A 22,481-nucleotide genomic window follows, 5' to 3' on the forward strand; every position below is an offset into this window, starting at 1 on the left:
CATTGTTATTAATTGGCTTTTTATGTTTTATTTACTTCTATTTTTTATGGTGTGGAAACACTTTTGTTCTGTTGGCTTAAAGGAAGCCATGTTTTAAACACACTGAGTCTAATAAGTGCTGGAGTCAGCCTGTGATATACCCCCCCACTGCCAAGTGTTTGTTTATAACTGTGGAACGTAAACACAGAAAATACCAAGGAGCTGAGTCTTCAGTGGTGGATACAGGCCTGTCTACAATGTGAGGTCCCCTATTTGTAACATCACTGACATAATCCAATCCCATATTTAACACACAAAACCTTCCTCCGATGGGGTTTTGGCTTACGTTTGTTTTGGGCTCCTCGGTTAAAGTTTGTGGGTTGATATCTCAACCTTAAAATCTGATTACTTTAACAGAAATGTGGCCTGTCAGAAGATGGCGTTATTGTCTGAGGCTGAGAGACACTGAAGTGGATTTCTTATAAAGTCTCATCAATTATCCATTAATTAATTTACTGTTGCCCCTTGTTCATTCATAGCTCCATCTATCTTTCTGCCTTAGGGTGTTTATTTCTCAGCCTGTCTGCTGAGAACTAAAAGATAATATTTCACACACGTTGGGAACCATTTTCACACTAGAAGCCTAAAGACAGGACAGTGCTCACAATCATAAAACAAGAGTATATATATATATATATATATTTCTATTATATGATACAACAACTCTTCAAGCTTACCATTAAGTACAATGCAACACCGTATAAGTTATTCCTTAAAAAGATATTAGACACAATGGATGAAGTAATGGGTTTCATTCCATCTCCTTATCCCTTTCTCATAGTTCTCTGGTCACTTGTGGAAAGAAACAGTGAAAGGTGTCTTAATGGTAAACAGACCATACAGACCATCACTGTGTGATTCACATTCATACACTGGTGGCAAAGGTGCCAACTGCTCATCAGAAACTAACTCACCCATTCCCACACACTCACAGCAATTTAGGGTTCAGTATCTTGCCCAAGGACACTTCAACATGCAGAGCCACATCCACTGTTTAGGTTTACTACAGTTTTAGTTGGATCAAGATTTGTGGATATTCTTTGGGTTGTGGCTGTTTAACATGCAGCGTTGTTAGACATCAAAACCTCTTTTAAATCACTGTGTCTTCCTGGTGTTTGTAGGGGTGTGAGAGGAAAATTTATTTAGCATAAATTCATAAGGGAATTCATGATATCTTGATAACATCTGAGATAACATGTACCCCAGTGCAAATGATGGTCAGTATTGATGTTTGACAGAGCAACACATTAATACAAAAAATTTGTTTCCCATAAATACCCATTACTGTGACAAAACATAATTAGCTTTCAAAGGTTATGGTTTGTATTCTTTGTGTATTATTCCCAGCACCCATGTACTAACTTTTGCATTAAAATTGTAACAGTTTAAAACAGATAAATTAGTATTTTAGCATTTAGGGGCCGTGAACATTGTTGAAAATGTACACACACAACATGGACATATGATCACCTATAAAGTTGTAGAAAACGGTTGCCTACTCACACATCCAGCAGGCATGAAGCAACATTACCATTCATTTGCACTCATGTTTCAGGCCACCTGATGAATATAAAGGCCAATATTTACTCTCTTTTAGATCTGTATTGCTCTCCAACAACTCCTGAGGGCAATATCTGGCGCTTTAACTCCTAAATGCTCCACAGTGCTCACCAACTCGTCGCTAACAGAGCAACTAACAGGTTGTGTACAGTGGATTCAGAGTCTGAGGAGAGCTGTGAGAGTAAATTAAAACAGCAAACAGTATCAGTAAAGACCGACTGGTGCAGCTTTCAGTATTATTGTGTGCTTCAGTATTAATGACTTCAATAGGTTACTACAAGAGCTTTTCAACATTTTGTGAAAGAATATTCTTACCTGATCATTGTTTTTTTTTATTAATTCATTTAGGACTTTAAATCAATTATTCTGTAAAGTACAAACTGGGTTGTGAATTTATGAAATTCACTAATTACAACTTTTTTCACTGTGCCCATCATGCTTGCAAGCAGCTTGCCCCTTCTGAAAAAAAAAAGATGAAAGGAGGTGGTACAGCTGTTGAATCGGCTTCAGCGTCACTATTTCAAGGCCTCTATATACGAACCCTTAATGGCCACAAAAACAGTTTATTGTAAGGAAAATACAGCATAAACAAATCGTTTTTATCCCTTCTAAATTACAAAATCCAAATGTATACTTCAATATCAGTTATTATGTAATCATTGTAATAATTAAACAGTCTTTCATTATCATTACAGTGAAACTAATATAGTTTGTAAGATCATGATTCCTGCTGATGGGTACGAAACACTGAAACACCAGATCAATCAACACCCTTTTTTAAACACATCAGTTTCTTGCTTCCCTGACACGTGTTTTAGTCTGGCTGCCGTGGGGTTGATTGAATGTTTCTTTCTAACTGAGGAAATAAATACAGCTGACAGAGTCGACATCATCATGAAATAATACTTTTTGGTGACTCTGCTCTAGGAAAGGCACATTCATTTGACCCCAAAACAGCAAGATAAAAGTTCAGTTGGGAACACACACACATTTAAACAATGTCTGTAAGCCAGATAGTCAGGATAATAACTCTCCTTGGCACCACCTCTTTCATAGTCCAACAAAAAAAAAAGTTTGCTTTGGCCGATGTAGAAGCCGTCTACTCCACTATTGCTGGAGATGACTCCTGAACAGGAACTCCGACAGTTTCGACTTCCATCGAAGAGGCAGAGGAGGTCCTGTCTTCTGCTGAGGCTGGAGGGTCCTGCAGTGAGGTAGTTTACGTCACACATGTATCACACACACATGCTACATGTTCCAATAAAAATGCCCAGCAGCAAATAATATATTCATTAACCAAAGCAGAAGATATTTAAACCAATAAAACATTACCCACTGTATGTTAAAGCTGCAGTAGGTAACTATGAAACAACTAACCAGAGCCAAAAAAGCTACTGAAGCTCCAAGTGAGTAAAATAAAGTAGTTATGTTCATGTAGGAATTTAATTGAATTGAGCATATTACTGACTTAAATCCGCAAAATGTATTAACTCACATTTAGTTGCATGACATTAGAAACAGAGAGAGGTTTATGTTATTTGCTGCTACAAGTCTTCAGATGGAAATAAAGACCCATGAACTAAATTCACTAATGTGCAGTGGAATTCAGCTCTTTTATTGCTGTGGCACAACACAATTATAATGTAGATCTAAGTTTTAGTTGATCTTAAATGTCACTTTGATAACCACAACTATACTCGTGAGAGGAAGAAGAAATAAGCCAAATGTTTTATGGTTACACAGCAGTATACCATGGCATCCTGGCTGAAATCCACTGCACTTATCATTTTTGTTATTAATATCTAGGAATCTATATATGAGATACATGTAAAGCTATAAAATATATCCAAGAGTTACTGGTTAAACACACTCACAAGCACAAGACAAGTTAAACAGCCCTCATCAAAACACAAAAGTAAAAACAGTGAACCAACCAAGCTAGTTATTAAATAATTATTTACCAATTTATGTCGTATGTGAATATTCTCCATCCCATTAGCACATGTCCCATGCTGAAGCATTAAAACATGAAAAACAGGATACTTTAAAGGTTTAGTCACAGTTAAGAGGCGCTATTTTATGTCCAAACTCGTAAATTAAGATGAATTTGTTTTAGTTTTCATGCATTTTAAAAAGAACTCACCTGAACATCAGTCTGTGAAGAACGCCTTCTGGCTGGCTGAGATTTAGATGCTGCGCCGTCATCTTTAGAAATATTCTCCTTCACATCCATAGATTTATTCTCTGATTCAGTCGGTTCAGTTTTTGATTGGGCTGTGTCAGCAGCAACAAGGCTAGCAGTCGCTCCTGTTAGCTCCTCCTGTGTCTCCTGCTGGTTGTCTGACTCTGACTCAGTGTAGAGATCCTGCTCTTCCTCCCGCAGCTGAGCATCCGGCTCATCCTCACTGTAAGGAGGCTCAGCAGTGTGTAGTGTCTCCACAACCACCTTGGCGGGCTCTTCCCTGGGCCTGTTGGGCCGCCTCCGATGAACCTGGTTCCTGTGCAATCTGCCATCGTCGGCCCGGTGCCTCAGGGCACGTTGTGGTGCGTCCCCTCCTGCTAAGTCGTCGTAGTCCTCGATCCCCTGGAGGTGACGCTGCGGTTGCTGCAGCTGCGGGGGAGGAGGTGGATCTCTTCGACGGCGGCGGAAAGGCGCAGTGATGCCATGCTGGAAGGCCGCCTGCACACCTCCATACATGCATACCTGTAGAAGAGTCACATAAATATACCAGTGTAGAGAAAAATTGTCTGATTTTATTTGTTTGTGTCAGTGATAATCTATCAAGGATCTTTACCACAATGGATAACACGATAGTGATGAGAACTGGGATCTGCAGGGTAATCGGTAGATCTTGGAGGAGGGCTCGTAGAAACTCACTGATCCCCTTGCCAAAGTGCTTCAGCGGCTCTGTGATGAAGGTTGTGATGGTAACTGAGATCGCCTAAACAGAAAAGTTCAGTATGAAACTTTGAACATTTGTACACACATACAGTTAATTCCAAACTAATGCCAGTATTACAGTTGTATAGTTTAGTTAACAATGATGTTGAGAACAAATATACAATACTGTCGATTTCCTCAATAAAAGCCTAAAACACACTAAATATAGCAGAACACATACAGTACATGCCAAAATAGTGACCTACCTTGGTAGGAGGTACCAGCAGAATAGGGTTGACCATGAGAAGTTCATAGTATTTCTTACAAGGGTCATCTTGAAGAGTCCAGGTGCTTCTGAACCACTCTGCAAGAAAAACAACCAAACACAGTAGATAAAGCTAATAAAGCAATTAAACAGAGTTAGTTCAGTGGAAACTAATGGCTTTATTCAAAGGCTTAGTTGGCATTAGCAGAACTGAATTATCTCAAAGAAAATCTCACAAAACACTGAAAGTAAAAGTCATTTAACCATTGCAAAAGATTGTGAATGTTGACCAGTGAGGGTAAATACACTCATATGTGTAGCAGCAGAAAGATAAACACATGACCACAAATAATTCTACAATCATCATCGTCCAGCCAAAACCACATATCTTCAAATTAGTTGATTTTGAATGTGTTAAACAACTTTTTATACTAACAATGTATTAGCTCACCTTTCAAGCTGTCACTCCAGTCAATTTTCTTCATTCCAGTGCATTTTTCATTGATGCCATCCATCTTCGCCATTTTGCTTTGGTGTTCAGCAAAGGCAATCTGAAAGAAAAGAAAAATGGTATTACAAACTTATCTGGCTAAAAAAGAAGCACTGAATAACTGCAGCATGAGAGCAAGAGAGCCTAAAAAGTTCTTCTTCACCACCTTGTAGAGATAGAACCAGTTCCAGATAATACTGACGAAGAAGGAGACACCCATCATTCTCCTGAACTGCACGAACCAGGACACTGTTGACCACAGCTGAGTGCTTATGATGGCCACTAAAATCAAAACAAACAGCCCGATCTGGAAGGAAAAGAAAGAGCACAACTTCACTGGCTGCACGAGATGGAAAACCACTTATAACACAAAATATACATTAAAAGATTATTTTAAAACTCTTAAAGAAATGGGCCACAAGTTAGATTGTACGTGTTGTTACTGTATTGGGTTTCCAGTTTTTCTCAGACTTTGGATGAAATTATTTAGAATACAGGGACATGTAATGGCCTCTCATTTTATCTAAATATAAAACGATAAATTAATAAGCTTACTTTTATTACTGTGTCAATCTCCACGCCAAAGCTGTCTTCAAAACGCCACCTCCACGCCTCATAGTCATGTGGTTTGAGATCCACCAGTATCTGACTGATAGCATTGTCCAGAGCTCCTGTTCTCCAGCTGTCTTCGCCATCCAGAAGAGTCTGAATCTCTGTCATAGATTGTCTGGACAGTTTGATTTTGGCATCGTAGTGGACGTCCGTGGAGTCACTGGGCTGGGGATAAAGGATGACAGGCGTATAAAAATGGCAAAGCCCCAAGCAAGACGTGTTCAAAAGCCACATAACTAAGCATAATTCATGTGAAATGACTACATACCAAACCAACTCTTTGTATTTCCTTCAGGAGTCTGCTGAGAAATCGCTTGAACACCGGAGTGCAAGTCGGCTGCTGTGAGATGAGCGTGATTCTCTTCTTTTGTTCCTCAATCTGAATCAAAGCAAAGCACAATACCTTTGAGTCTTTGCTAATCCCATGAAGGTGGGTTTCCTCATTTATCGTAGAGATTCAGTGTCTTGTTAAAGCACAATGAGCAGGGCAGATGATGGACCTGTTCTTTCTGCTTGAAGGATGAAGAACAGTGTCTCTGATGTCTCCAGCAACCTTGTGCTGGAGGTGTCTTAAAGCAGCCCAGTTTTGTTCGTGGTGCCATCATTGTTTAGTTTTTAATGTTTCCCTAATCTTCTGCAACTGGTAAAGCTAAACATACAATGCATCCCTGTAAGTGAATTGCTATCAAATGCTACATACAACCAAACCACTAACCTGGTTCTTTAGATCCACTACTTGTCTGTCACACTGCGCCTTCTGGTCGGAGTCCTGAGTGTACTCTCTTCTTTTGGTTGGCACATTGGAGTACTTTTCCGGCTGCAAGGCATATGACACACACACACACACACACACACACACACACACACACACACCTGATTACTCACTGCCACAAGAGAAATGTCAACAAAGGCTTCAAAGCGATTAATAGCAACCTCTGCAGGCTTCTTCATCGTTTTGGTGGTTGCATCGTAGTTGAGCATGTCGTAAGGGTCTATCCACTCGTCGTCCACCTGCTGTCCCGTAGCTGCCAGTAAGAAGCTGCATACCAGCACACTGAGTAACATCCTGGCAGAGAGAGAGAGAGAGAGAGGATGGTACTTCTCCCTACCAACCGTCCAGTGTTAAAGCTAGCTGGAGAGGAAGAAGAGCTTCAGACAACGACAGGAAGTCGAGTTACAGTTAAGTCTGAAAATAACTAACGTTAAACGGGACTGAACCACAGCTAATGCTAACTGCTGTACTGTCAATGTCTCAGACCCACCGACTGTGACACTATATAGCAACGCGTAACCTGCAAGTTTGGTTACCGTACATCCGGGTCACCAACCGTTTGACGCAACGCAAACGACGTGCGTCGCAAAGGCTAACGGGAAATGTAGTTTTTTAGAGGAAGTGTTGAGCATTCGCAGTATTCTGGGGTATTTCCGACCGACGTTAAAATGATGTTTAGCGACATGTAACTTTACTTTTGTTTTTTTCTGTGGGTGAAAACAAGTTTGATTTATTCTCGATATAATCTTGACAAACAGAAGCCCTCAGCAGAGGTAGAATAATAATATATTTGTTATAAGCTAATTTTAAAAAAAGAATTACAGTAACAAAATATAAAATACTGTTATAAAATGTTTTATTATACTTGATTTGTTGCAGTGTAAATTATAGTGTGAATTATTATAGTTATATTTTTTATTTAAAAAAAAATGTACGCATATTTTATAAGCTCATCATAGGTTTTGTATGTAAAATAGTAATATCTGCAATGTAACGCTAACTAAATATATGCAGTTAAATTATACAAGATTAACAAATAGCAGATAATGATAATATTAAAGCAAAGCACAAATACCTAAAAGAACACTGGTGTTAAGTGGAATACCACATTCAGACATTCAGTCTGTTAAACTCTGAGCTTTACTGGCAGTGACTTATAACCTATGGATGAATCTCAAAAACAGAAAACAATTGTATAACTCTGACCAGGCTGCTTTAGATTTACAGCACATGAACCATTAAATCTGTCTCATAACTGCTGGACACTGGAAGCCGGTCACACCTTGATCACACCTGGGAACTCTGGGAAGTTTCACACAGTACGCCACAGTATTTCACTGCCCATTCCCTTTTCCAGATATAGGGTAATACAGCTTCTAAAGTTCTGAAAAACTAATATAAATTTAGTTTAAACGACAAGAAAAACTGAATTGCGTAAATAACGATTCCACAACAAATTAAACAAAACATTTATTGCAAAGATGTGTATGTAATATTTACAATATTAATACCAACATTTCTGGATAATACATTTATTGTTATTATGTAGAACTTGATTTACAGTTCAGCTCACTCCATTCATGGAGTTTCAAGGCAAATAACCTACATCTTCAGAAAGACGCGCACAGAACACCAGCATTTAAATTCCCACAGAACAGATCTCAAGTGTCCAAGAGTTTAAGGAACCTCAGCAAAGGTTTCTTAAAAAGAGGGAATCCATGTGAAAGTTCACTTTGGCCTCTGTACAGGATACAGGAGCCCAAACTGTGGCAGCTCACAAAGCTCCATAAATTCTCGCCTGCAACATGAGACCAGGCAACGTTTAATAGCTAAGAAAGGCAGGACTGTGAGAGCGTTACCGAAAAACAAATTGATCTTCTCATTTTCGTCCTCTACCGCTCTTCATCCCTCCCTTGCCACCCCTCGACGGTCCTCCTCTTCCTTTACCACCTTTGCCTTTGCCCCCTTTAGCGCGTTGCTCTTTCCTCTGCATTCCCCGCATGTCTTTCTTCATGCGACTGTCCACCACTTTGAAGGCTCCCTTGACGCCAGCGGGCCGTCTCACCTTCTTACCAGCTCCCTTTTTGGTCACAACATATGTTACTTCTCTCTTCTCCTTCCCGACGCCAGCCTTCTTGTAGATACTGACAGAATGGAGAAAAAGACGAGACAGAATGATTTAAATGATAAATATTAAATACTGCTAAAGTTGGCCGGTTTAAAGCAATTAGTTGGAGGTGAGGGTGCAACCATACAGATGTTACGTCATACCTCTTCAGCTGAGCCATTTTCTCCCTTTCAGAGATGTCCACTGTGTTCACAACTGCCTCTGCTTTCTTCTTAGCCTGCTCCATCTTCTTCAGCATCTGGAAAAGTCACAGAGAAAATAACAAATTAAAAGATGTACAGAAATACTTTGCATAAATTTACAGGTTCTGGGTGTTTTTGTTTGTCTTAAAATAGATCTAGCAACTATAATGACTTTAATCATAATCCAGTTTTATGTCATCTATTGCCATCTTCAGGGTTTAAAAGTCATCTTTCACCATTGTTTTTCTCCTGATCTTACCCTCCTCTTCTTCCTGGCTTTGGCCTCAGCAACTCGTTTAATGGGTCTGGCATCGATCTCCTTCCACTTTTGTTTGAACTCCTCCACCATCTCCTTGGTGACCGGCACGGGCTTCTTCCGGTGCTTCCGTTCATCGTCCACGAACCACTCCGGTACGTCCCACTGCTCCTCGGAGCTAGCGAACCTGCAGGTGCATGTAAAGTCTTAAAATCAGATACTGAGAGTAAACACTGGTGTTAATGCATGTGGCTCCTGGTCACATATTACTGCAGTAAGGGAAATACAAATATAAGCCTGGTGTTATTCTATATTTCACTTAGTGTCCTCCACACAATGTTCCTGTGGCATTCAAACCTGGGCCCATTTGTTCCTACTGAAGATGTTATCTTTAAAACGGTTCACAAATATACGGTATATTTTTTCATTTGCACGCATTAGGTGCATTAGTGAGTATTTACAGCAACTGGACACTTTGTGTTGGTCAGAGTCAAAATACACTACAGTGCCCATGTTTACGGTAATGAAAGAACATTGTGTGATTACTGTGAGCTTTGTGAGACTACTTGAACCTTTTGGAAAGTGGGCACACACTCAAACACACACACCTGTGGAAGGAGCCATCCACTAGGTCCCTGGCTCTCTTCTTAGACGTAGCAATCTCACATCCCAGGGCCAGGCCTTCTGCATCCAGGATCCTGGCTTTCTTACCTACAAGCATCCACAAAATCACATAAAAACATGAAGTTGAAGCACTTCTACATTTGATGTTGATGCATTATCAGGGGGAGATCCATGTAGAAAATATCTACTTTGACATGTCTGCCACATTTCTCTGATAACTGATAAACGCTTCAGAATGGCAATTTAATTTTTAAACGAATATACAGAAAAAGCAGGGCTTTTGTCTGTTAAAAGCATACCAAAATGTTTTTTAAGACATGTAATTAGTATACATTTCTCCCAGTGCATTGTAAACAAACAGACAGGAAGGAGCCTAATCTGTCTCCATTTGGTATTCAGTCCCTAAATTACTCCCAGCTCCTGCACTGTTGTGGTCACCTCTCCAAACCTGTGCCTGCTGCAACATTTGTTGTTTTTTTTCACAGTTTTTGCAGTGTGTTTTCTGTCAAATGCTGAAACTATTGCTGCAGATCACACAGTCTGAACAGCCCAATTGGTTGACATAGTGCAAAAAGAAAGTGTGCCACCTACCCCCGGCGAATAGCTACAAAAATGGTTTTGATATAATTCCAAATTGTGGGCCTACTCAGTAGAAGAAATTCTGATTTTAAAAGTACATTACCGGTACATAGTGTAACACATATGTACTTACATACATAAAGTTTAAAATAAAAGGCTTGAAGAAATACTCATAAATGTGCATGTACCAAAAAAACAACTTAATCACAGTAAGGTGAGTAGTTGTAACTTCCTCAGCAGCTTCCAAAAGATAGAATTTTTTGTAGGATATGAATGTCTTTCATACTCACTGGTGCTTTCTACAGGAACAACCTGGAAGTCATCACCATTGGCCGCTCCTGACGTCCCACCAGCTCCATTGGCCAGCTTCATCTTGGTGATCTCGCTGGAACAAGCAGCAAAATATTGATTGGATATTTATTCAGACACAGCTATCGCCACCACAGAGGGAGAAAAACAGCACAGACTGTTGCAGTAAATTAGTTTTTACTTCTCATCATCAGTGCTGTCATCTGAGTCGCTGTCAGTGTCCTCTGCGGCTTTCTGTGACGGTCCCGCCTTTTCCTCCTCAGGTGGAGCAGCCATCTCCTCTTTCTCCTCCTCTTCCTCCTCCGGCTCCTGTTCCTCCTCTTCAGCCTTCCTCTTTTTGCCTTTTTCTATAAATAGATCCAAATTTCTCAGTATTTCTTTTAGTTCCAAATTTATGAGTTCATATCCTTTGAAAAGTACATTTTTAGACTTGCTTTATGGCATTTTATGTACATTTGTGAATAAATGAACGAGTAACGGCGGAGACTGTTACCAGTTTGTTTGTTCTGAAGCCACTCGGTCTGTTGGAGCTCGCACTCTGCGTCTCCTTCCAGATCGATCTCAGAGAAGATGCCCTACAGAACAAAAAGGAGTAGGCCATGAGGATCAGTGATGATGTGAATGAACAGGCAGGTGATCAATGATTATATAACACCAGTTTGTGTAACATCATATAACATACCTTGCTGAACCACAGGTCGGTCTGTCGTTCTTTCTTCTCATCCTTTCCCTCTAGTTCCACCAGCAAGCCACTTCCCTGCCCTTCATCCTCCTCCTCCTCTTCTACAGTGAACTTTACTCTGGAAAGCACAGTCACAAATAAGCAAGATACTCAAAAACTAAATATGGAAATTCTTAAAACTTTGTAAAGACTGTCTTTTGGTCTTAACAGTCACTTACTTCTTCTTTGGTGTTTTCGCCTCCAGCTCTTTCAGTCTCTGCTCCACCTCTTCCAAGTCCTCGTCATCTAAATCAGAGGCCAGGGACATTTTATCCGCCTCGTCGTCGTCTTCCTCAGACAGGTGGATGTCGTCGTCTCCTTCCACCAGGGCATCGGCTGCCTGCATGTCCCCCTTGGATATATCAGCCAGCACCTGATGGAGGGAGGGGAATACCAAAGCAAAATCAATTAGTATTAATAAAAAGTTTTAGCTGATAATGTCTACTAACTGTGCACCAAAACTGCGAGTGATGTAAGCTTTAAGTATCCAGTGGTCTACATATAAAGATGTTATCAACCCAGCCCAAGTGGGAGGCTTGTATCTGTGTGTCTGTGATTTTTACCTTTTGCTTATTGATGGTGCTGAGAGAGAACATGGATGAGTCGCCGGTATCTGCGATGGAGACGCCGGGCAAGTCCATCTTCAGTTCCACCCTCTCCCTCTGCTTCCTGCGCTCCTTCAGCAGCTTCCTCTTCTTTCTGGTGGAGGAAAACAGTCATACAAACTTTGGTTTATGAAGGAATGTTAAAAACGGCAATTTCATGTTTTTCTGCTAGAACCCCAACAAGCCACAGGTTGAGAGTTCGATCAAAAAGACAAAGTGCTGCTGGTTCTATCAAAAACAATAGTACTTCACAACCCCGTCTTTGGGATCTGTTGCAATGTAGTACTGCTGGTAACAAACTAGAATGATACTCTTCAATATGACTATGCAGATATATTCAAGGACATTCAGGACAAAGTAGAAAAAAGAAGGAGATCTCTAATCCTCTTTGGATCTCATAACTCATTAAACAAAAAACTGTTGCAGAAAGCTTTGTGTCGTACCGTTTGAGCTCAGCCACCTCCTCAGCTTTCAGTTCTGCCAGTTTCGTCTCCATTTCTGCCTCCTCGTCCTCCTCTTCCTGCTGAGCCGCTTTCTTCTTGTCTGGTTCTTCATCTGAATTCCCCCCTTCTTCATCAGAACTTAACCTAAAAAGCAACGTGAAGATTTTTTTTTTTTTAAATCTGCAACGACACAATCGAAATAAGAATATTGCAGTGGCTTTTTGTAAAAGTGGTGTAAAGAGTTTACTTGATCTCTGGGTCCGGCTGTTTGGCCTCCGTCTTCAGTTTTTTGGCCAGATATTTCCTCAGCTTGGACCTCCAGTTCAGCAGCAGGCTTCAGAGGTGAAGAGAGAACACACATAAGCATGCTTGAGTCACTAATACTGTATATTATCATTATTATGCATTATTTATAGAAAGAAACAGTACCAACAGGCACAGACCCGAACCATGGAGAAGACTTACCGGAGCTCTTTGCGGCCCAAGACTTTGATGTCACGACAGCACTCCTTTACCTCATCACTGGTGGCCGGATGAGACTCCAGCTCTTCGTTGTCGATGGAGATCTGAATGAAGAAGAGAGAGTGAGAATGGCAAAACAGGAAAGCTTATACTTAGCTTGACATTTGCACATTGTACGGTGGACTGTAATGTCAAATAATAATCTTTAACTTTCCTCAACATCTCCTACAGCAGCAATTTATATTTCCAGCATCGGTATTTAACATGTCAAATTATTACAGAGATCTCACCTCGCTGGCTTTGCTCAGGAAGTCTATAGCATTGTCGGCTCTCAGGAAGGCTGTTACGTTGAAACTGTGGTAGAGCGTCAGATCGCCGTCGGTGTATCCCTCCGCCTGAAACAGAGGAACAGCTGCTTGGTCAGTGATGATGCAATAGCTGAAGTCAAATGTTTACTCCAGAGAAAACATTACGATATTTTACCCACAAATAGCAGGTAACAGCTGTTCAGGTAATTAAAGGAAAGTTGAGTTTGGAGTTCTTATTGTGACTAAACAGTTAGCTATGAAATTAGCTATCAAACACTGCTCACAGTCTTCTATCATACAGTAGTACATGCCTTTGGTTTCTTGACAGGAATCAGCTCCCTCACGGTTTTGGCTTGCACCTCCACCTCTTTGAACGCATACTTGGGGTCAAAGAATTTATTGTCGATTTTGTCTGGGGCAACAAAACCTGGTGAGGAAAACAAAAATAAAAAATTTGGTTCAGATGCAATCTGCAGAAGCGGTTTAGAAATAAAATAATGTAATCCGTAGCCATCACTGACTCTGACAGATGACAAAGATCTCTGCTGACTCATTCCTAGACGCCTGCGGCTTGGTGGCCTGCACCTTCTTGAAGAACTGCTGGAAGATCCAGAGCAGTGGCTGGTAGTCTTTGGAGCGGAAGACCTTGGTGACGAAGGTCCCCCCTTTAGTCAGAAACTCGCAGGCCAACTTCAGGGCCATGAGGGTCAAATGAGCTGGGGGTGAAGCGGGAAACAAAGTGAGACTTTGCAACATTAAATTAGTTTCAAATGTGATCCATTATGACAGGTGGGTGTTTTAAATTTAACTCTAATGTCTTAAAACCTTTGCTTTAGTGGGGCCTACCTTGTGAGAAGGCATCATACTGCCAGTTGGCTCCCACATTCGGGGCTCCGTCATTTAACACAACATCGACCTTCCAGGTCTGCAGTTCCTTTCGTAAAGCCTGCATATGAGACAAACAGTATCTCACTTAACAAACCTTCATTAATCATCATCAGATAGTTTGTACATTTTAGAAAAATCTGATCCTTGATAAACAGTCCAGCTGTCTAATGCAAACCCGTCATTCTGTGTCTATCAGTGTACGCAGCACTGCAGACAGGACACTTAACTCTGCCACAGTGGTCTCACCTGTCTGCATTTATCAGTGGTGATGTCTTCTTGCAGCGCCACCACATTGGGGATGGGTCTGATGGGCACCAGGTCAACACCTGACAGGACGAGAAACTTTTTGAAAACATTTTCTCACAGTATTTCAGTGATCTAAATTAGATTGCAATCGTAATTTAAAATCCACAGACACAACAACGTATGATCAGATAATCATATTAATATTATTACTCACCAATAATCAGACTTGATACAGGCATAAACTTGGACGCCACCTGCAACCTGCAAACAGATTTTTAACCATGAGTGTATTCTTTGCCACTTCATTTGTCTCTCTCGGTCAGTGGTTCTCAATCTTTTTGATGTCAAGGAACCCAAATGTATACACCTCAGGCTCAGGACCCGTATTTGATTAGGATGTGGTCTCAGGGATTACTGTATAATAAGAATTTGTTATTCCTCAACTGTTTCTACTGTTTCTTAAGTCACTTAACTCAAGGACCACAAGGAACCCCCAGGTTGAGAACCACTGCTCTAGTAGTTGATGTTTTTATTAAACCTATTATACAGCAGCAGCATTGTATCTTCAAAGGTATTTTCATGATCTGACAGATGTTGATAAGATGTTTGCCATGCAAAATCAACATTTAAATCCAATATTTCAACAAACGAACTTTCAACATTCCAGCAAAGAATAAGCTCGGAGGGGCAAAGTTAGTGAAAATGTTGAATTTAAACTGGTTTTGCCCCCAGACAATTATTTCATCCATCCTGTCAGATCACAAAAAGATGCAGCCCACAGCTGGAGGTTTACAGCTTTGTATCTAAGTTAAATAACCAGTGCTGAGGTCACAAATGGTACAAAATGAATACAAACTCCAGTCCTCACACAGGGTACTTGTTTAAATAAATAAAGGTTTAGATGAAGGTCCCATTTTGGCCTGATATCAGTATTACAGACAATATGTTTGGGGATACCAGATGTTCCCTCCTACTATCATGATGCCTGGAGGACTGTCCACATGTGTAAGCTTACATTACATTTGCAATTACATAATAATTAGTAAGCTCAAAAGTATTATTGAAGGAAGGTTGAACAACCAAGTGTATATACAAGATATTCTCCTCAATGTCCATCCTTGCTTTATAAGAGGATGCACAATAATATACCATCGACCAGCGTCTCCATATGAGATTTCCTTTTCGTCCCTCTGTGGATTACAGTTTAGGAAGCCCTGCTTTAAACCCCAAGATAAATAATGAGCATGTGCTGGGTGTTGACAGGCAGCTCACCATCCACCAGGAGCAGCACACAGGTCGATCAGGGCTCTGGCTTTCTGTAGAAACTGAAACTTTCGGTTGAGCTGGATGAGTTTGAAGGAGGAACGAGAGCGATAACCTGGAAGAAAGAAAGAAAAAAAGACAAGATGTTATCAGACAGTCCCGATCCAGCACGAGTCAGCCAGCTAGCAACCATGCTCACTCCAACCACGATCTCAATGCTTGCAGTCTTAAAAGGAGGAGTCGCACTTTACCTGTTTCTTTGGCCAGGTGGTAGAATTTATCTTTCCTGCTCTTTCCGACTTTGAGCTTCTTCCCCATATTTGTCGGTGTGTGTGTGAGTGTGTGTGTGTGTGTTTTTTTTACACTTTACTCTCAAACCTAAATCTCACACTCCGTCGAGACGTTCATGAAAACAACACGTGTGGCTGCCTCGGCGCGGATATTCCACGTCACACCGCAAGGTATTTCTTCTTCTACTGGTTTGTTTCCGGTGTTTAGGGGACGTTGCCGCCACCTGCTGCCTGTAGCACAGTACTGCGACACGGTTATTATAATGAATAATATAATATAATTATTAATATGATATAATAATATATCATTAATAATTAAAATTACGGTAAGTGTTAGTAAGGACAGTTATAATATACCTGCTCTTCACTTGAGTAATTTTATTTTGAGATATTTTCCACCATTAGTCCACTACATTTTATAAACGCTGCTTTCTGATTAAGTTTTTTCATTCATGCAAAATCCCAAATATAGTTTAAACCACCCAACAGTAAATAAAGTAGTTAGCACTATCAATGCTAAATGATGCAGCATGATGCTAAAGAGTTGGTTCATTCAAATCACAAAAAAACAAAACAACCAAAGGCCTACTTTCTCTTACTCAGTGGTATGTTGCCATGCAGATGTTTTAGGTATTATGTGAGATCACTGTATCATGAGGTTCCCCTAAATCTAACCAACAAACACACTGGAAACAATACGATGCAAACTATATGAGGTTAGTTACTGAACAAGTACCACAGTCATTTGCGTTTTCATTTATTTGTTTATTTTTGAAATCACAGCCGCATGAATGTTGGGAGATAACACCCTTCAGTGAAGAACACAGCTGTCAGAAAGGCCTGTTTCTGGATCGCGTGTTGATCAGTCCCAGGACAGAGAAGGCACTGGCTGCTGCCGTCACCAAACTGATGGCCCCAATGGCCCGTGTTGCCTGTGGAGACAAGGAGGAAGAAGAGGAGGTTGACTGAGGATTACTGTGAAGGAATGGGAGTGATCAGAACAAAGAGCGGATGAGCTTTTTGGCTAACTCTAGCAAAGAGAAACTACAAAATTAAATAGTTATACTGCCATAAATATAAAAAAAGTTTGCTGCTTATGAGAGGAGTTACAAACCAACACCTGCATCTATTAAAGCATAAGAATAACAAAGTAATGGATTTTTGAGGTTTATATGGATGTTTTGATCTCTAAACCATTGTAAGCTTAAATATTTGAGCATTCCCACAGCTGCTGTTCTCTGTGAAGATAGAAAGTACAACATTAGTCACTTTTCAAGGCTATGACAGTGAGTGTTTGACGTTCAGAACATAGATTTTGTGTCGAGAATCCCTTTAAACAGTAGCCATAACTTTAACAACTGCAACTCCAACCAGCCAGGACCGGCACAATGACTAATGTCTAATTTTGCGAAACCTATACGTAGAACTAAAATGGATAGAACCTGCTTCAGGTAAAAGAAAAAATGAGATTGTCACGCTTTATATATTATATATATATATATATAATATAAGAAAGAGACCATATCTGACACCAGAATCTTATGTAATCTCAGGCAAAAAGGACAATGTCCGTGTTTCCGTTCAGGGCTTAGTAAACTGTTAGTATGTTAAATCAATGACTGGTGTGCAGATGAACAGAGGTCAGCCATGTTAAACTGGCAGCTACTCAATGACAGAGCTGAAATGTACACATAGAAAGAGTAGAGAAAGTAACACAGGCCAATATAAAGTAAATGTTAGATTTATTTTATATTAAGGTTTACTTTAATCTGCCACTGTGGCAAATAAATTCTCTTGTCCTGTTCTGGCCTAAAAAATGTGACATTTGAGATTCATCATTGGTAAGTTGAGTGAAAGGTTAGTATTTTGCCCTGATGACACATGAGATAGAAACAAAATAAACAGTGAGAGACCTGCTCAGACACCCCCTCCCCGTAGCGCAGAAGGGTAACAAAGTGCTCGCAGTTGCTCCCCAGCAGGTCGTAAGACACCTCCTGGCCAATGAGGACTTGCGCTCGCTGGATGATTTCACAGACGGGCAGGGGTGTGTGGTTATGGTCGTACTTGTTGTTGACACGGTACGAGTCGCTTCCCACCACTTCCTTCAACAGCTGCATGCGCACCACGGCCTTCCGGCTGAAGACGGACTTCACACTGGACATGGCAGCTGCAGGGCCCTCATCTGCAGAGAAAGAGGAAAGGCTCATGAGATCTTGGACCTGGAATCTTGAAGGTTTAGGGAAGACAGTTGATGTGTTTGATGCAACAGCAAAGTGAAAAGAGTACATTTATCATCCTCTGTGATTAATGCAGATAGACTTTTAGCCAATAAGAAACACAATTTGTCATCATCATGTATCATTTCACCAAAGTCTGACAGACATTGAGGACAAATAAAACAACCAGTCAATTCTTACGATCATAATATATCCTACCTCCTATGTCCTGCACAAAGCGAATGTTTGTAATGTAACAATGAGAATTCATTAAAAATGAAGACAGTTGTTGGGCTGATGTTGAGTTTCTTAGTGTTAAACTCTCTAAGTTATAACTAAGGATTATTTTAAAGTTCAGCTTTGATTGTTGCTTATTTAGGCACAAATTCTTCACGTTATAGAATAATATCCATGTTTAAAAGGCAGAGAGAACAGTGAGATTTAGATTCATTATAAAATTACCAATACAACAATATAAAAATACTTCTACAAGTAGTCTATTCAAACAATACCTTGTTTCCTAAAATATATTATAATATAAAATGGTTGAGAGAGATACAGACAGAGAAAGATTGAGAGAGAGAGAGAGAGAGAGAGAGAGAGAGAGAGAGAGAGAGAGAGAGAGAGCAGTGACAATAAAGGAGTAATGGCACTTTGTTACTTTTCACCAAACCACAGGGGTGTTTAAACACGTGTTTGTATGCAGCCAGGTTGTGCCATTACATGTCTTTATGCAGGATAGCCTATACTTGAAACTAGTGATAGATTGATCAATCACCTGATGTCTGTGCTCAAGAGAACAACAAAAGTCTGCAAACACATCTGCAGGCAACCTTTAGTTAATTTTGGGAAGGTGGTGAAAAAGTTGGTTTCGAGCCCTGTACTATAACCTTATTATAAACGTGCTGTAAACATATGCCTGAATGTCCTATAACATATAATTTGATTTAATTATACACAACTCTTTGTTTTGATGTAAGCATTATATGCTCTCTAAATATCGGGATCAACCATTGAAAAACCCATACCACTAATTGAAACCCTTCTTCAAATTCATCTACATCTGACCTCTGGTGTCTAAATGATCACAAGCTAAAATGTGACCTTTAGTATCTCCATAGGGCAGTCGGATTTAACAGCTGGATGAGAGAGGTAAGTCTCATGTTTAATTAGTCGGTGTATGTTAATGTGCAAAATCAACCTATGTTGTCTGTGACACCACTTTTGTTGTTAAGGTCAGCTCAGGCTGTTACACTCGTCTGTTGGAGGTTCCTACTGACCAACAGGAGTTAAGTTGATGATGTAACCATCTCCCAGGTAGAGAGCCCAGTGCTGATAGGCCGGTCTGAAGATCTCAATGAGGTCACCAGGCTGGGGGTCAGCACAGGGGTCAGGAAGGTCAGGGTCATTAGAGGCCATCTGCAGACACAGAGAGACAGATACAGGTACAATATTTAACTATTTTGTTTGCTTTCAATAAAAGAAAAATTAATAGTTACACTTTTTAAAAGTTTAAATAATTTAGTATAGTCAAGAAACTTCTGCTGCAGTATAACTGCCTTGAAAACCTACAAAAATTCCTTGTGAATGCCACAGTTGCTATATTACTTGTCAAAATTATATAAATGTTACAATTTAGGGAAACTATAAATGTAAAATGACCAGTGATTTCCCTTTTTAGAGGTCAACAGGTCCCTCATACTACAATATCCACTTTCACTCATCATAAAAGCCCGCACTGTTTATTTTCCGGTCATACCAACAGCCTTTCAGTCAACTTACAGTAGAGTTTTGTTGTTGTTTATCCATCCCACATCATGCTTCCACAAATTCTAAAAAGAAAAGAAAACACAGATGGGAAAAACAAACAACAAAACTACTTTTAAGCCACTGAATGTGAATCTGAAAACTGAAAAATGATATGTAGGTTTGGGATTTTTCTGATTTACTTTGTGGTTAAGACAAGTCAAGTCAAAACTAAATTCCCAGAGAAAGAGAATGCTAGATAGGATGGTACAATGTAAAGGGTGCCCATACATACACACACAAACAATACACACCAGCTCGCACGCAGACAATATACACACAAGCTCTTGTGTCACCTGTGCTGCCACAATAGCACCAACACAATGGGGAAGCTGACAGAAAAATAGTTGGAGCCCAGGTTACTTCACATAAAAATAATCATCCATAAAAGTGTGAGATTCTATCACTTTTACAACCTCTAATAGTGACTTTTTTCCTAAGTAATTTCCTTGTATCACCTGAGATAATAATAAAAATGATTAAAATTAAGACTTTCTGTTAATTCCACAGAGATGGATGGGATGAAATCTATAGCTGCCCAGGAGAGCAATGAGTATATCCATCTCATCATTAATGTATGATGCTGAAGCCGAACTGAAAAAAGAAAGCCACATATTATTTTACCAAACCAAAACTCCATCAGCATCGATGGGGTGCCACTAACATGAAATCATACTCTACAAACACAAAACATTCTGTGGAAATACGATGTAAAATATAAAAATGAAGTGCTGTAGACACTTTTAAAGCCTGTTTTTTGTAATGTTACAGCATTATTCTAGTGATTGTATTGAGGCTATAAGAAGAATTCATGTCAGAGGCTCAAACAGTCAACACAGAGCAAATGAATACATGTGTAATACTTACTCAAACACCAGCAGCTTTTTCTTCCTCACCATTTTAATTCTCCATCATAAATCCGCACATAACCATAAAAAATCCAGCAAGAAAAGAGACGCAGAAAGAGATCAGTTCCAAGTTTCTGAGATGTCAAAAGGCCGTCAAATATCCCAAAGCCAAACCAGACGTTGGAGGTCCTGGTGGAGGTATTTCAGTGTCCGCTGCTCTGACTGATGACAGTTTGCCACAGTTGCTAAGGTCACACACGCTCATAGACGCAGAGAGGCGTTTCCTCTCTGGCATTGTCTCATTCACAGGCTGCTGTTCTGAACAAGAGTTATTGTGGGCTTACAAAGGCAACACATACATGACTGAATTCATTTCTCTGTGCTTGGAGAGGTGACGTTAGTGTAGCAGCCCATGTGCCTGTTCATACATTCCCAACTCATAATGTGTCTGTTGGTTCTTCAAAATTTAACACATTAACGTAATTGCTTTTAATTAGGTTTGCACAGCTTTAACGAGATAAAGCAAATAAATCTCTCTAACTTGATGAAAGATGCCTTCCATAATACAGACTGTCCAGGTGATAGACTAGTCCCCTGCAACCCTGCAACCCTGTAACCTATAAACAGGTGTAAATAATGGATGGATAAGAGACCAGTTTGGTAATATTATGTTGAGACGAGTCTCAAAAAAAAAGATACAAAGCTTGAGGAACTGTTTATCCTAACAAAATTGTCCTGAAGAGTTCCTAAACTTTTCCAAATGAAAAAAAGTCTGTAGGAAACACTCTTCCTTTCTTTTTCCACTAGGCATAATTAATTTACTATAATTTCCGGCAGTAAATCGGTCTTATCTAAGTATAATAAAATATACCCTTGGTGGACCTGAGTGTCAGCTACAATAAAGGAGACGTCAGGGGTTGGATACATTCTTTGCTCGTTGATTGGCTGCTGCCCGCCGACCCTATTCGTCACTTGTCTCCGCCCCCTGTCGTGAACTGCAGCTCTCAGCTGCGTCAAGCTGATGACAGTAAATCTAAACAGAACAGGAAGTTAAAATCAAAAAGAAATGGAGAGATCAGGACTATGTATAAAACCACAGTATGTCATGTTGAGGGACATGCATGGAACACGTGTAGCAAACTTTGTAATTTTGCGAACAAGGTTTAAAAACAATTAAATGAACAACTATATAAAAATAGAAGAATTGTCTGATGTTATTGTTGATATCCAATAAATGGTGTATTTTAAAAAGATGCAATAAGTTGTAGCTTCAGGCAACATCTTTTTGGTCTGAAAATCTTTATGTTGTGTACTGTTTTCTGTTGTACTGATTTATTGGGAGTAATTGCCTTTTTTCACGTTTGTTTGTTTGTCTTTAATTTCATCACAAATTGTTTGTGCACTTGTGATTTAAAATTGTGCACTGATTTAAAAGCCTATAGTAAACTTAGTAACAATATAAATTAGAAAACAGATTCCCTATTCCTTTTAGATTCTTTGTACCCCGTTTAGAGCAAAGGTAAAACCTGCTGTACTTTGCTTTTTCTCAATAATTAGAGGACTATTTGCTTCTAAACCAGTAAAATGCACAGTTGACTGTAATGACGAAACTTTCCAAACAGTAAACAACGACTACTATAAAACACAAATCCTAAAAATAATAGACACATTGTAAACTTAAAACCATT

General features: G+C 39.8%; 3 protein-coding genes across 5 annotated transcripts; all 3 read right to left on the bottom strand.

Annotated features, from left to right (window-relative positions):
• Positions 1-1,915: 1,915 nt before the first annotated feature.
• Positions 1,916-7,158, bottom strand: clcc1 (chloride channel CLIC-like 1). Of its 2 annotated transcripts, XM_051376392.1 has the most exons (11): positions 6,781-7,158; positions 6,563-6,664; positions 6,116-6,226; positions 5,791-6,012; positions 5,402-5,542; positions 5,197-5,296; positions 4,747-4,844; positions 4,395-4,541; positions 3,743-4,303; positions 3,561-3,611; positions 1,916-2,803 (listed from the first exon to the last, which is right to left on the bottom strand). In XM_051376392.1, exons 1-11 carry the CDS (start codon positions 6,910-6,912, stop codon positions 2,699-2,701), a joined length of 1,770 nt encoding a protein of 589 aa, XP_051232352.1. In that variant the 5' UTR covers positions 6,913-7,158; the 3' UTR covers positions 1,916-2,698. The 2 variants fall into 2 exon arrangements, with proteins under 2 accessions (XP_051232352.1, XP_051232353.1); XM_051376393.1 differs by lacking the exon at positions 3,561-3,611 and having other exon boundaries at positions 6,781-7,157.
• Positions 7,159-8,076: 918 nt separating this feature from the next.
• ftsj3 (FtsJ RNA 2'-O-methyltransferase 3) lies at positions 8,077-16,075 on the bottom strand. Its single transcript, XM_051376391.1, has 21 exons — positions 15,885-16,075; positions 15,643-15,748; positions 14,585-14,631; positions 14,371-14,450; positions 14,083-14,182; positions 13,758-13,952; positions 13,548-13,663; positions 13,219-13,323; positions 12,932-13,032; positions 12,714-12,800; positions 12,467-12,610; positions 11,982-12,117; positions 11,598-11,791; positions 11,380-11,497; positions 11,191-11,272; positions 10,879-11,044; positions 10,679-10,773; positions 9,794-9,896; positions 9,189-9,372; positions 8,891-8,985; positions 8,077-8,763 (listed from the first exon to the last, which is right to left on the bottom strand). Exons 1-21 carry the CDS (start codon positions 15,949-15,951, stop codon positions 8,499-8,501), a joined length of 2,586 nt encoding a protein of 861 aa, XP_051232351.1. The 5' UTR covers positions 15,952-16,075; the 3' UTR covers positions 8,077-8,498.
• Positions 16,076-16,667: 592 nt separating this feature from the next.
• On the bottom strand, positions 16,668-21,040 carry plaat1 (phospholipase A and acyltransferase 1). Of its 2 annotated transcripts, XM_051376395.1 has the most exons (5): positions 20,813-21,040; positions 19,922-19,971; positions 19,420-19,558; positions 17,837-18,105; positions 16,668-16,855 (listed from the first exon to the last, which is right to left on the bottom strand). In XM_051376395.1, exons 2-5 carry the CDS (start codon positions 19,946-19,948, stop codon positions 16,754-16,756), a joined length of 537 nt encoding a protein of 178 aa, XP_051232355.1. In that variant the 5' UTR covers positions 19,949-19,971; positions 20,813-21,040; the 3' UTR covers positions 16,668-16,753. The 2 variants fall into 2 exon arrangements, with proteins under 2 accessions (XP_051232355.1, XP_051232356.1); XM_051376396.1 differs by lacking the exon at positions 19,922-19,971.
• Positions 21,041-22,481: the final 1,441 nt, after the last annotated feature.

Source organism: Dicentrarchus labrax, unplaced genomic scaffold (genome assembly GCF_905237075.1).
Source record: "Dicentrarchus labrax unplaced genomic scaffold, dlabrax2021, whole genome shotgun sequence".
Lineage (NCBI taxonomy): Eukaryota > Metazoa > Chordata > Actinopteri > Moronidae > Dicentrarchus > Dicentrarchus labrax.